Here is a 12,861-nt window from a genome sequence, read left to right as displayed (position 1 = left end):
TTCAGGCCAGTTTGATTGCACTTTTCTCTATATTTTAATCAGGATAATAACACATCCAATTACAAGCACAACTCTATCTCAAAGCCTGAATTAGGATTGCAAGGTATTGCCAACCACATGATTTAGGTATATATTATCAGGGGCTTCATTAATGTTTTCTGCAGGAGGGAAACTGGTTTTCACAGGCGGGCAAAACTCTTTGAACTGAACTTCTTTATAAGATAAACTTTCCTCCAGACCGTCAAATCAGGTGGGCAAAACCGTCCTCACAACCAGTCAATTTGCCCGGTGCCTGGCCCTTAATGAAACCCCTGTATTATCCCAGTCATCAGAACACATTGTCCCTAGTAGAAGCTCATAGAAATCAGGGGCACTACTTTGCAAGCAGGGCTCTGCAGAATTGTGTCAAGAATAAAAGGAAACAAAAATTCCTCAATCACCTTACCCAACAAATTTTCCTTTTGCTTGTGTGTCTGTTTGCCAGTACAAAACGCATCTAAACCAAAGATTTCTTCAGCCATTTGTGTTAGTTTATGAAGTGCATCCATAGCCCATTCCAGGAGTCAGTGAACCAAGTAGAGGATCTCAACAATGATAATACTAAAAAAAATAACTGTCACCTGGGAATTACTCATAAACTCATGAATTGATTCACTGATCAAAAATTATCTGGTTGAACAGACTGTTTTGTTGGTACTAAGTCTGCCTAAATTTTCACAGGTCACTTGGCGACGGTTTATGAAAACAATGAAATAAAAAATCAATATTGGGGAGCTGGGATTGGGCGGTGGTGAGGTCATTCGCCTCCCATTAGTTCAATTCTTGGACCTGGTGTCACATGTGGGTTGAGTTTGTTGTTAGTTTTCTTCCTTGCTCCAAGGATCTTTCTAAAGGTCTCCAAAAACAAACACTCCAAATTCCAATTAGACCTAGTATCAGTGGACAAGAAGAGCCATCTTATGGAATATCCACTGCTAAATTCCCATTTCCATTATGAAAAAGTTACTGAATAACTGTGGAGAAGAGTAGATCTAAGTTTTGGAAAGAGGAATTTCCAAAGAAGAAGAGTGAACTTACCAACTGTTATCTTAAATTTGTGGATTGTGGGTGGGAGCATTGCATATTCGCAGCAAATTGATTTCCATCTGGCTTTCAACAGGTGGGACTTGTAACTCTTGTGTGTGAAGACTTCACTCTGCAGTGCTTCCTTCAGGGAGACCTCCCCTTCCGCATACTCAACATTAATCAATGAAAACCACGACTGACACACACATCACAAACTGAACAATCCCGTGTTTACACGTACTGACTATTATAGACCTGTTTAATTGGTATTTCCTCCTATACCGTATATTGTATAATATACATGAAAAAATTTCTCAGGTCTGATTGGTTAAGATGAGCGCAGTTTTCAGTTAATTCAGTGCAGAAGAGAGTTAATTCAGTACAGAAGAGGGTTAATTCAGTGCAAAGAAAGAAACAAACCAGACATTCTGATTGGTCAGAATAATTGGTCAATGTCAATGTCAAGGTCAATGTCACTTGCAGGATTTCAATAAATTATTTTTGCATGTGATGCATGCGCTTTTCTTCCGCGTAGTTATGAGAAGCTACCTCGTATTTTTTCATGTATATTATTAATACATAATCACATGATTTTCTCGTGCAATTTGGAATAAATAATCACTTGTAAATGTTTTCAAAGATCACAAATTGCACTCACCCTATGGGCTCATGAAATTTTGTTAGTCTTTGAAAAAATTTACTCGTGCTTATTTATTCCAAATTGCACTCAAAATCATGTGATTACTATACAAATTGGATTTCCCTGCTGCTCTCAGAGGCTAGCTGGCCCACAGTTTCCTTGCCTAAAGCTATTCCAAGTTCTTCAGCACAAAGAAAAATCACCAACATGGAGCTAGAGTACCACGTATACATGTATGCCTGCATGATAAATGCTTGTTTAACCCTTTGACTCCCATGTCAGAGACCAAGACAGGAATTCTCCTTACAACATCAGTACAATGTCAAGCAGACAAGTGAGGAGAATAAAGAAAAAAATCAATTGTAGAGGATTATTTAGTTAATCCAATACCAAATTTTCCAAACTTACATCACGAGAAGTGTTTGGCAGACAGTAAGTAGAGTTAGTTAAAGCAGTGATAGGGTTAATAATGATTTTGATTTTTCATACCTTTCCTGTGACTAGCAAATAGTGACTCTTGGCCAACAAGAACTGAACCCATGAAGTACTGCAGGGCTCAAATCTATCAACCAGGTTACTTGTATGAGACAGAATAATTGAAGCATGTGACAAGTCCAGAATGTCACACAATGAGTGAACAGCATCACTTAGGGCACACAATCCATTATCCAGCATATCTTTGGTACCAACTGATTGGGATATACTGGCAGCCATGCAAAGAGCACGAGCTTTTTTTAAGGGCTGCAAGAAAACAATTCATTCATTGAATGAATAAAGGGGGTAAGATTCTGATGGGAAACTGTTGTAAATTAAAATAGTAAATAGTCTTTATTTCACTGATAAAATACATATCAAGTGTTACATATAAAGTGTAATGGGCTAAAATGTGTATTAATTACTTACAGCTAAGTTATGCTTAAAACCAAGTCTATTAATAAAAGCATTTTTAAAACGCTCAGTATTACAAAGCGGATATAAATTATTGGCTTAACTTGCCTAAGCCTAAGGGTAGCAGAGTTAATCCTGCCAAGGGAGTGGTGCAATGGAAGATGTTCCCACACGCTTAATTTTTTGAAGATACCCATATGTTGTGCTGCATCAGATGGGGCAGATGGGGGGGGGGGAGTTATAAGTACATATAATTTGGTTTCATCAGCTGAGTTGATAATGTACATGCCAATCGGATGCTGAAAACAATTTCTGAAGCTGATGTTTCAAGTATTAACCCTTCACCATTTGCTCTGATAAAGGGCTTAACCTTGGAATATCAGCTTTAGAAATTCTTTGCTGCGGCCAATTAATATTTATTAACCCAGTTGATACAACCAAATTATCTTGTAATAACCTCCAACAATGCAGAACCTACATTATTCATTACACCACTGATAACAAAGGCAAGGATCCTCACTGTATAAAATTTACCAGTCGAGATAAAAAAGACCTGACTGGAGAAAATCATTCTTTTCTGTTGAGTGATAGCCTTTTCCTTCAAATACTTAAATCTCTTAAAACTGCTGTCATTTCTTGTACCGAAACATTTTTTTTAACATTTCTATTGCCATGGTCATGTTGTGACAGGACTGCATGAACAGTTAATTGCCTGTGGGAAATCCAAATCGTCACCAATGAAAGTACGTAGCAGGTTTCACCTGTTTTAAAAGCCCAAACATTTCAGCAGTGATAAGCAAGTAATGATATGTCTCTTCAGGATTAATAAGATGGTCCAGGTCAACCTAGAACATAAAAAAAAAATTCAGTGAGAATAACATTCATGCAAGATTAAATGTATTGTATACAGTGGGAGATGCAGTAACCCAATGGTTAGTATGCTGCACTGCGGGTCAAGAGGTCTGGGTTTGAGAACTGGCTGGGTCATTTTGCTGTGTCCACTTGGGCAAAACACAGCTTTCTTTTCTATCACGTGCCTCTCTGTAACCAGGAGTACAGATAAAAAGCCTGCCAAGTGATAAAATGCTGGGGGAAGGGAATAACCTTGCAATGGACTAGCATCCCATCTTGGGGGAGTAGTAATACGCCTAGTTGCTTAGCCCTTTAACTCCCAGAAATGATTTAAACATGTATCTTCTCCCTTTAAAGCCCATACATGATTCAACAGGTAATGAGAATACTTGAACTTATCATGTAGAAGTTGTTCTCTTGATCTAACACCAAATTCTTATAACTTATTTACAAGGAAATGTGCAGCAGCTAGAGGGGAGAATTAGTGATTAGGTCTTGGGATTTAAAGGGTGAATTCAATGGAAACCAGGATAACCTCGGGCTGGGTGGGCACTCTGTTTGAGTGCAGACTTAGCACAGCATTTAAATTTTAGTAATCCATAAATCTTTAATGGCACATCTTTCAAATTGTTTAAGTACCTATCGTAAAACGTCTGAAAGTATCAAAAGCTGATACCTATTTAGTTCTCGCAACAAATTCCCCATGAAAGAAAACTGTTCTTGGAATTTTACAGTTTCACTTGTTTTCAAATAAAGAATTGTCACTGCCAGTGAAAAAATATTAATGTTTTGGAAATTAAAGTAAAAAAATATATTACATAGCCCTAAAATGCTTTTTCCAGGAAACATTTACCTTTCCACTGGTGTCTTGTTGCAGTGATTTGGTCCTTAGTGACGTCCACATTTCCAAAGCTGCACAAAGTGATTCCATAAATGGTTGCTCCAGGCAGATATCTTCTATCTGAAAAGTTACACCAACATTTCATTTGACAGTCTGATATTTTGAGGGAATGAGGTGCTTTTGGGGATGCACCGGAGGTGCAATGTCAGGGCCCCTTTCCCTTCTGCACGGTCCTCCATGTACACGTACAGGTACAGTATGTTGTTGTTGTAGAAAAACTGACTACAAAATTCATGTCTATTGTAAAACAGGCACATGACATTTCATCAAAGACAACAATTTGTTCCTGAAAATGTGTTGAACAAATTAACAAGGAACAATATAAAATCTGTATAAGTAATGTTCACTCTAGACTTCAAATTAACTGAAATCAACTTCTTGCCCCAGTGCGTCTCTTTGTTGGAGGCACACTCAGTGGCCTAACAGATAGCCTGCAGCCAGCACGACCTCAAGAAATCCAAATTTGAGACCTGGGTGGGTCATCAAATTGTCAGATCAGATCTTAATCAAAAAAGTTTCCAGTACTTTCCTCTTCTCCTTGATAACTGTCAGAAAGCTCTGGCCTTGCTGAAGTTGCTCTCTCATTTACTGCATCTTTGTGCTCAAGCAAAGCCTGCCATAAATATGCAGCACCAAGTCTATCCAGCAAACGTGAATGCATGTTTTTCTCCTCATCCTGACTATCTGTTGAGTCCAATAACTGCTCTAGAGTCTCCCCAGCTTCTTGACAGTACTGCGGTGCAGATCTAAAGAAACTCAGCTACTATTAGTGTCGAGCCCTGCAGTGTCTGCTCATCGCAGGTCTAGGTTTCTTTTGATGCAGATTTGATGTACTTGAAAGGGATCAATTTTTTTTGTCCCTGCCCATCAAGGTGTCTGCTGAGTAAAGATTCATTTTAATAAAAGTAACTGACAGTTTTAATGACCAACTTTGTCCTTTCAATAAGAAGATGATAAAAATTCTTCACAATTAATAGGAGACTTGGTCAATCCATGGTTACCATGCTGAACTCCAATTTAAGAGGACTGTTTTGGAGTCCTAACCAAGGCCACTGTGTTTTGTTCTCAGGCAACCCACTCTAGTTTCATACTGACCCTTTCCAACCATGAGTATGGATTGGTAATAGCAACTTAAATGCTGTGGATTTACAAGCAAGGGCTCGAAATTAATGGTAACCCATTAACCAATGGTTAGTAATTTTCAACGTTTGGTTACTAAAAATTTGTCCAACTAACCCGACATGGTGAGTAACATTTTCTAACATATTTAAACATCAGTAGACCTCAGGGCAAAGAGCACGTAGGCCCGACTCTCAGAGGAATACTTAGAATACTCAAGTTGTTAAGTCAACTTTAACTCTTTTTAGAGAATGCTGTAGATGTACTGTTCTTGACTAATCATGGTAAACAAGAGGGAAATAAAATAGGTGGATAATTGTCTACGTTTTTGAGGTCACTATGCAATTTCAGCTACTCTTTAATTTGTCCTAGTTGTTATTATCAAAATGTTCAATATTTGAGATATCGTAACTTGTGAGCTTGGATACCAAACTTTATTATTTGGTTAGTAAAAAAGATGTCTACTAACCCGAAGGGTTAGTGATCCAAAAATTAAATTGGAGCCCTGCCTGCCATTGACTAACATCCTGTCCAACAGCACTAGGCCTTTCAGGCTGGTAGCTAAGAAGTTAGGCTACTGGCTGAAATTTCAAGTGAGGTGGCTCAAAGGCGGTGAACAATTGTAAGTATACAATGAAATGTATGAAGTTCATATATTTTGAACTGCGGTATTAGATACGCATGATGCACAATCCTCGCAGTAGATAGCGCTATTGCTTAAATACACTGTAGCGCTATTGCTTAAATAGCGCTATCTACTGCGAGGATCGTGCATCATACGTATCTCATACCGCAGTTCAAAATATATGAACTACAGCAATTTGCCCTACTGCTGTGTCATAGCTGAAAAAGTTTGGAACAATTCAATGAAACATTTTGGCAGGTACAGTTGTACTTCACTTATGAAAGGGGAAACCATAAGAAGAAGTCAGAATGTAAAAGAAAGTATTTTGTTACCTTTTGGTCTTGTAACAAGCAAGCTCTTCCTGCAAAACAAAACAGAGCTGGCTTCCTTCTACATCTTTTGCATCTTCTTGCTCTGCAAATGCACTGCATAGGGTTCTGAGAAGAAAAAAGAACCAAGAAATTTCTTCAGACAGTTTCCAATTTACTCAATCTTACTTTAATTATGTAATTCTTCAACACCATAATGATTATATCATTTTGTCTTTTTTTATCACTATGCCTTATCTCTCCAGAGTCAACCTTAAAAATATTAGAATTCCCCCCATTTTTTTCTTCCCTCTTTAAATTAATTTTATCTGATCCTTTTGAAGCCTTGAACGAGCCAAAAACTAGGATTTTGGTGTATTGAGGTGAGGAATCTGCCACATTTCAACGGTTATGTTATGATAGTTCACTTGCTGCAATGCATAAAAAACTCACTCCTCCCTTTTCTGATGCATCGCAACTTGTGAATAGAAATCGTTTGAGGGCACTTCCCATGGAATAATCTTTATATTTGCTGCATGTATGTATGTTCTGTTTGATTATGAAAACAACATGCATGTATTTGATCAAGTTTAAACAAATTAAAACCAATTTTCTGGAGTTCTTGTAACCTTTTTTTTACACATTATGATCTGACATCTGCTTAGAACTCATAAGCTTTAAGTTAATCGACATCAAAATACTAATATTTATTTTGAACTCTATTGCAAACCTGCATCTCTCAGACTGTTTTTCTCCCTCCTGTAGATCCTTCACCAGCTCATGTTTCACTGAGACCCATTGTCTGACTGGCTATTTTAGGGTGTGGGCATCAGAGGCTGTTTTCAGTGCTACCAGGACCACAGTTGAAGCAGTCTTTAGTGCATCCCTGATTCTTCCGGCTCTTCTTTGACAGTCAACTAGCAAGGCATACTTTGTGAGTAGCTTCACCTGAAAAGTATTTTTCAAACATTGCCAAATAAACATTTTCAAAACTCACCATGTCATTGTTAGCCAACATTAGATTTGTGATCAGCAACTTATTCTACATTCACCCTTTAACTCCCATGAGTGACCAAGACAGAATTTCTCCTTACTGTATCAACACTATATCAAACAGACAAGTAATGAGAATAAAGACAAATACCAATTGATAAAGGGATTATAAGTTAAGCTAATACCAAATTCTCCAAACTTAGATCATAGAAATTGTGAAGCAGACACTAAGGAGAATTATGAATGAAATCTTGGGAGTGAAAGAGTAATAAGTTTTCCCCTCTTACCCACCCTTGTTCCTATTTGGTTCATCGCAAACCTGTTTCATGTTTGTAGCCATAGCAAATTGACCTCATGAGCTAGAAGGCCTATCTTGTCACAGCTTATTTCAGTTTCAGAATCATGAACTGATTAGGAGTGTTGGTGATTCCCCCTAGAAAGAATACCAGTTCATGAAAAGGTTACTCCCCTCTAGCGCTCCACACTAATGGTAGCCAACTAGCCACAGACTAGTGGAAATTCAGTTTTGGCTAGTGGTTTCTGATTTCCAACAGCCAGTTTGGCTAGTAAACAAACTAAAATTGCTGTAACATCTAAGATGTCACTGGCCACTTGGCTAGTAAGTTGAAAAGTTCAGCACAAAACTTTTTGTCAAAGTTTCCCTTAAAGTCTTCCAAAACCCCTTTATACTCCTGTGCTGGGTTGTTCTTTACTTCTACATGTGTTTAGCTACCAGTAATTAAGAAATTTGTCGAATTCTGGCAGTTGTTGACTGTATGAAAGGACCTTGTTCTAGCTTAGAACACCTGCTTCCCATAAGACAGTCTTGAAACAATACTTGAATGTAACATTTTCAGCAAGGAAAACTCTCATGTATAGGGTCAAACCATAGTTCAACTGAACTATTAATTATTTCAATAAACTTTAAATTATAGTACCTTCATCAATTGAACAGACTTTACCTCTTCAGCTTGGACAATGATTTTCTCTTCTGTTTCAGCTCCAAAGCTACAGATTCTTAACTCATCACAGGCAAGAGCCAGCAATGGCACTCCGTCAGTAAAACAGTCGCTTTGATAGGACACACAGCCTACATTGTAAACAGTACTACCCAGCCATCACAGCTCATTAAGAGATAAAGGAATATCAGGGTCTTCAAGAGCATCGTGAATAACCTTGCTTGCTTGCTGTGCAACTGTAACACATTCTCTCAGAATGTGAATTCTGTGAAGAAAACAAAACTGTGAATCAAAAACTGCACTTTGAATGACAACATACAGTTGTACTTCACCCATCACCTCTCACAAACTGACTAGTAACAAACAGTAGAATACTTTCCTTCCACAAGATAAGGAGTTCTATTTGACAATGGAGACCATCCATTTATTCGAAGAGAGAGTGAAGAGAGCCCCTTCTCCATTTTTCCACCATCATAGTTTTTCCAGGACTTGACCACTTGAATGAACTTGAGCAAGTCATTAGCATGACAAAAAGCCTGGTCAAACTGACCCTTAGATATGAGCTGAACAATAATCAAATAAATTGTCTTGCCAAGTTGGTCCAGTGAAGGAATAAACTTGAGATATTTACCATTCTGAATAGATAATGTGTCGCTGAGCAACATACTCACTAAACAAAAATCCATAGAATTGTATATTAGTCAGTAATCATTTTAATTTTCACATTACTTCTAATGAAGGATAAGTATGAACTCTTACAAACAAAATTAACATTTTTCAACCATTTTAAGGAAGTTGTTCATTAGTATTTTACTACTACTAAAGTCAGTATTGTCGGTTCACCAAAATGATCAGGGGTTTTCTAAGAAGGTATACAGGTGTATTGTTTCCCACTATCACACAACTAGAAACTATATTTCGTGTAGGAGACAAAAGTCATTTTGAGATTGATTATCAAAGATAAGAAATAAAAAAAATTCTGAGGTTTCTTCAAGTCTCTTTTTTATATTCAGATGCTTGGAGAGGAAGGGACAAAAAAAGTCATAAACATTCAGGGTTCTCCTTAAGTACTGGCCACCATTTTAGAACATAAAAAAAACTACCTTGATTTTGAGTTGTGAAAAAACAACAAATTTCCTGAACAAACAACTTCCTTGAAGGCCATTTTCGCATAAACATCCACAAAAATATTTAAGGTTAAATTACATTTTCATGCTGGTTGAGCACCCATTCAATCTCTACCTAGCTCATGTTTACCTAGCCAACCAACTATCATATCACTTTGCATATACTTCCAAACAAATGCATGAGATAGAATTTTAGAGCCCATACATTTTAAATAGATTAAGTACAAACCAACTCAATTGGGGGTAACTGGGTCTTTATTGCCTAAGACCATATGCGATGCTCCCCATGACAGGGAGGTAAATAGAAGAAAAGAAAGAAAAAAAATTTTTTGCAGATTTTTACAGAGAGAGGAAAACAGGAAGACCTGGAGAAAATACTCTTGGAGTGAGGACAAGAACCAAAAACTGAGTCAACCCACATCTCATGCCAAGTCCAGGAATTGAACGTGCATCACAACATGGAGGGGGGGGTGAGTCCTCTCACCCCTGTGCCATCCCCTCTCCCAGAAACAATACTTTGTGGGCAGCATGCCCCAAGATCCCAGAATGCATGCAACTAACCATATACTGGCTAATAGCCAATCCTTTTTGAAAACTCTGTACACTTATTTTGCAGCTCTCACTTACCTAAATTTGAGGAGTTTGTGATTTCATCAAGGTGCTTCCCTTTTGCTTTGACTTTTTTCAAAGTCTCAATAGCCCATCTCAGAAACTTGGTTGAAAACAATGTGTATTTTGACACAGATTCTTCTGCAACTTTGCAACCCAACTTGCTGCCATTTTTGGCATTCAAGGGTGATCGTAGCGGAGAAAGATAGTCTAAAAGAAAATTAGAGAATTGCTTCATAAACATAATCATGCCATCTTTCAAAATGTTGTTTCATGTACTCACAAAAATATTAAACAGATTTCGCCTTTTTTAACCCTTTGACTTGGGGGTGACTAGCATCTCATTTCTCCTTACAATGTCACCCCCAAAACACACATAATTTGAGAACATGAGAATAACGGAATTGATCACCAACGGAAATGATCACCGATGAAAGAAGCTCTTAATTGTTGAATTAATTCTACTTATTGTCAGTATCTTTGGAAATGTGTAAAGTTCAGTATGCAAAACAAGTGTATTACATGGGTAAAACATTCTCCCGTCGATGAAGGCAAACGAATACCCTTTCCATCGATCGTGCGCAATTATTTTTCAGAAGAATGGTATTCCACATTTACTAAAATTCAATCGATGGAAAGTCAACATCGTTTCCCTGTAGCTTGATGATAATCATAAAACTGCACAAAACTTTAAAAGCTATCATAAGCTTGCTTTAAGGAAACATAATTGCAAAACTGGTGTCTTCAAACAAATCGTTTGTTTCACCATTCAGAAGCGCCTTCAGAATTCTTTCCCCCTCCATGTATCCAAGAGGTCCGTTCCATCACAGGTTTTTCATCGTAATGGCTCTTGAAGAAGGTCCTCACGGAAACTTTAGTCGTGAGTTCCCGCTAGTATTGGTGAAACACCACTAATCAAATCAAAAATGGCGCCTTCTTTTTCACAGGTTAGGAGTCCATGTATGACCCCGTAAAATGTCCTGAGCTCGGTATATATTTTCAATGTATTCCAATGTATTCCAATGTATTCCAATGTATTCCCATACATGGACTACTAACCCAAAACTGGCTGTTCGGAATCAAAATTATCTTCGTTTGTCAGTCAACTCTTCCACACATCCGGTGAGAAAGAGTAACATACATTCACTTCCATAGCGTAGTAGATGTAAAAAAAAAAAAAAAAACTGTCCGAAAAGTATGCAACAGGCGGACTTATCTGGGCGGTAAAACTTCCACCGGCTGCCGCAGGGTTATCATTTGTGTGATATCATTAATTTTTTTGTTTACAGCACCTTTATTGACCAATATCACTGTATGATTTTGGTGGTTTTTCTTTGTAGAATGTCGATACCATTGTTCCCCTGTTTATGCGTAACAGTGGGAAAGAGCAAAATGTTCAGTTCCTATTGAAACTAAAACTGTGTGTGTAGATGTATAACGCAAGTGAACACTTTATTGATTTATGAAGAACTCGCTGCAACAAATATTTTAGAAGGTGACCTCTTGCGCTCAATCAATCAATCAATAATCTTTATTTATACACGATAAGTATTAAAAACGACACTTCGCTTGTGGGGTCGTGTCTAAATAATTAAGTAAGATAACTAATGAATTAGGATATACCCAGCTAAAATCATATCGCTACTTACTACTTGCAAGTCGAAAACGATAAAAGCTTAAGCTTTTATGCACATCAAACTTTTATGAGAACAAAGTGAGGTGCATTTTGATTGTATTTGTGCTTACACACTGGAGTCTAGAGGAAAGCCACAGGTATCAGATTAACCTTGGTAGTGGATAGAACGAGGACGTGTCTTTCAGGGTAAGATCGTTTCTAACTAAAAAATTACCATATGAATCTTCTCTTCTTGCTTTAATGGAACAAAGGGCTGTTGTAAGAAAATTCTCCCTGATTCAACTCTGCTATTAGTATGGAACAAGATCACTCAACAAATGGACAATCAAGTAGCAATTAAGCTTATTTGTCCATGCCATGGAAAAAAAAAACCTGAATTTATGTAATGTAACTGTAGAGTTCACTAAAACAACCTTGAAACAGGAATCAGAAATTAATTATTCAACAAACTTCTTCAGCAGCAGATCTGTAAAAAAGTTTTTATCACTGACACACAATTTATCTTCTTAATTCATTTAGGAAGGTTTTGAAGGAGATATTTGTGGGGGAGCTACAGCCAGATGAAACAGTAGATGCCATGAGAGAAGCTAGATTGTTATCCAATGTAGGTTTAAAAATTTAGCTCGTATTAATCGACAGATATGCAAGAGAGCATAATGTACAACAAGCAACATATACCCTGAACTTAAAAAACTTAAATTTGTCAAATGAACATCCAGTATTTTTTTACTTTAACTGAAATAACTGAGACTTTCTGAGGTTGCCTAGAAATGATGAATTGTACACTGCTCATAGGGGAAAGTTGGTATGTGGGAGATTCAACATGGTGAATACATTTGGTCACTATATTGGACGGGTGGAAGATCTCGGACAAGTGATAAAGTGAGAGGCAAGGTGGGGGGGGGTTTCTGGATTTTCTCCTCCTCTTTCCTCCCTTTTGGTTTGTCACTCCTCCCAGATCAATTCCACCCATCCATTATGGCAACCAAATATATTTGCCCCCTTGAATCTTGCATGCACACACCAACTACGGCCTGCAAGCAGGCTAGATGAATTGTGGACATAGAAATAGTAAAAAAAAAATTTGATGTAACTTGTGATATTCCCTACAAGTATTGTAGCATAGCTGTTTGGGAGAG

At 37.6% G+C, this 12,861-nt stretch overlaps 3 protein-coding genes and 1 long non-coding RNA gene across 13 annotated transcripts in view; 2 read left to right on the top strand and 2 right to left on the bottom strand.

The window, feature by feature from the left end:
- Nucleotides 1-453: 453 nt before the first annotated feature.
- Nucleotides 454-4,437, bottom strand: LOC148715876 (uncharacterized). The gene is made up of 4 exons (XM_088746359.1): nucleotides 4,299-4,437; nucleotides 3,355-3,438; nucleotides 2,195-2,446; nucleotides 454-1,234 (listed from the first exon to the last, which is right to left on the bottom strand). The coding sequence occupies exons 1-4, from the start codon at nucleotides 4,374-4,376 to the stop codon at nucleotides 992-994; spliced, it is 657 nt and encodes a 218-aa protein (XP_088602485.1). The 5' UTR covers nucleotides 4,377-4,437; the 3' UTR covers nucleotides 454-991.
- On the top strand, nucleotides 4,424-7,218 carry LOC148715875 (uncharacterized). Its single transcript, XR_015995801.1, has 3 exons — nucleotides 4,424-4,537; nucleotides 5,416-6,781; nucleotides 7,164-7,218. It is a non-coding gene; the product is annotated as an uncharacterized LOC148715875 (long non-coding RNA).
- LOC148715874 (uncharacterized) lies at nucleotides 5,124-11,028 on the bottom strand. Of its 7 annotated transcripts, XM_088746363.1 has the most exons (7): nucleotides 10,853-11,028; nucleotides 10,105-10,296; nucleotides 8,982-9,020; nucleotides 8,354-8,615; nucleotides 7,129-7,346; nucleotides 6,423-6,527; nucleotides 5,124-5,222 (listed from the first exon to the last, which is right to left on the bottom strand). In XM_088746363.1, exons 1-4 carry the CDS (start codon nucleotides 10,887-10,889, stop codon nucleotides 8,602-8,604), a joined length of 282 nt encoding a protein of 93 aa, XP_088602489.1. In that variant the 5' UTR covers nucleotides 10,890-11,028; the 3' UTR covers nucleotides 5,124-5,222; nucleotides 6,423-6,527; nucleotides 7,129-7,346; nucleotides 8,354-8,601. The 7 variants fall into 7 exon arrangements, with proteins under 7 accessions (XP_088602489.1, XP_088602487.1, XP_088602486.1 ...); XM_088746361.1 differs by having other exon boundaries at nucleotides 5,124-6,046; nucleotides 8,354-9,020; XM_088746360.1 differs by having other exon boundaries at nucleotides 8,354-9,020.
- Nucleotides 11,029-11,083: 55 nt separating this feature from the next.
- Nucleotides 11,084-12,861, top strand: part of LOC148715873 (serine/threonine-protein kinase Nek11-like) — a 7,236-nt gene continuing 5,458 nt past the window's right edge. For all 4 annotated transcript variants that reach the window (XM_088746373.1, XM_088746371.1, XM_088746374.1 and 1 more), the window contains exons 1-2: nucleotides 11,084-11,208; nucleotides 12,242-12,326. In XM_088746373.1, coding sequence (XP_088602499.1) covers nucleotides 11,099-11,208; nucleotides 12,242-12,326 — 195 coding nt within the window. In that variant the 5' untranslated portion in view covers nucleotides 11,084-11,098. The remainder of the gene's footprint in view (nucleotides 11,209-12,241; nucleotides 12,327-12,861) is intronic.

The sequence above is a fragment of the Stylophora pistillata genome, unplaced genomic scaffold (genome assembly GCF_964205215.1).
Source record: "Stylophora pistillata unplaced genomic scaffold, jaStyPist1.2 SCAFFOLD_115, whole genome shotgun sequence".
Taxonomy (NCBI): domain Eukaryota; kingdom Metazoa; phylum Cnidaria; class Anthozoa; order Scleractinia; family Pocilloporidae; genus Stylophora; species Stylophora pistillata.
This window is presented reverse-complemented; position numbering and strand designations above follow the sequence as displayed.

What these genes read in the sequence shown, in the direction of transcription:
- LOC148715876 (XM_088746359.1), bottom strand. Translation starts at nt 4,376, where the DNA reads ATGGAATCACTTTGTGCAGCTTTGGAAATGTGGACGTCACTAAGGACC. An exon ending in AACAAGACACCAGTGGAAAG is followed by an intron (nt 3,439 to 4,298) that starts GTAAATGTTTCC and finishes TTTATGTTCTAG; the next exon opens with GTTGACCTGGACCATCTTAT. An exon ending in TGTTTGGGCTTTTAAAACAG is followed by an intron (nt 2,447 to 3,354) that starts GTGAAACCTGCT and finishes GTTTTCTTGCAG; the next exon opens with CCCTTAAAAAAAGCTCGTGC.
- LOC148715874 (XM_088746361.1), bottom strand. Translation starts at nt 10,889, where the DNA reads ATGGAGGGGGAAAGAATTCTGAAGGCGCTTCTGAATG. An exon ending in TCTGAAGGCGCTTCTGAATG is followed by an intron (nt 10,297 to 10,852) that starts GTGAAACAAACG and finishes ATTTTCTTTTAG; the next exon opens with ACTATCTTTCTCCGCTACGA. An exon ending in CACAAACTCCTCAAATTTAG is followed by an intron (nt 9,021 to 10,104) that starts GTAAGTGAGAGC and finishes ATTTTTGTTTAG; the next exon opens with TGAGTATGTTGCTCAGCGAC.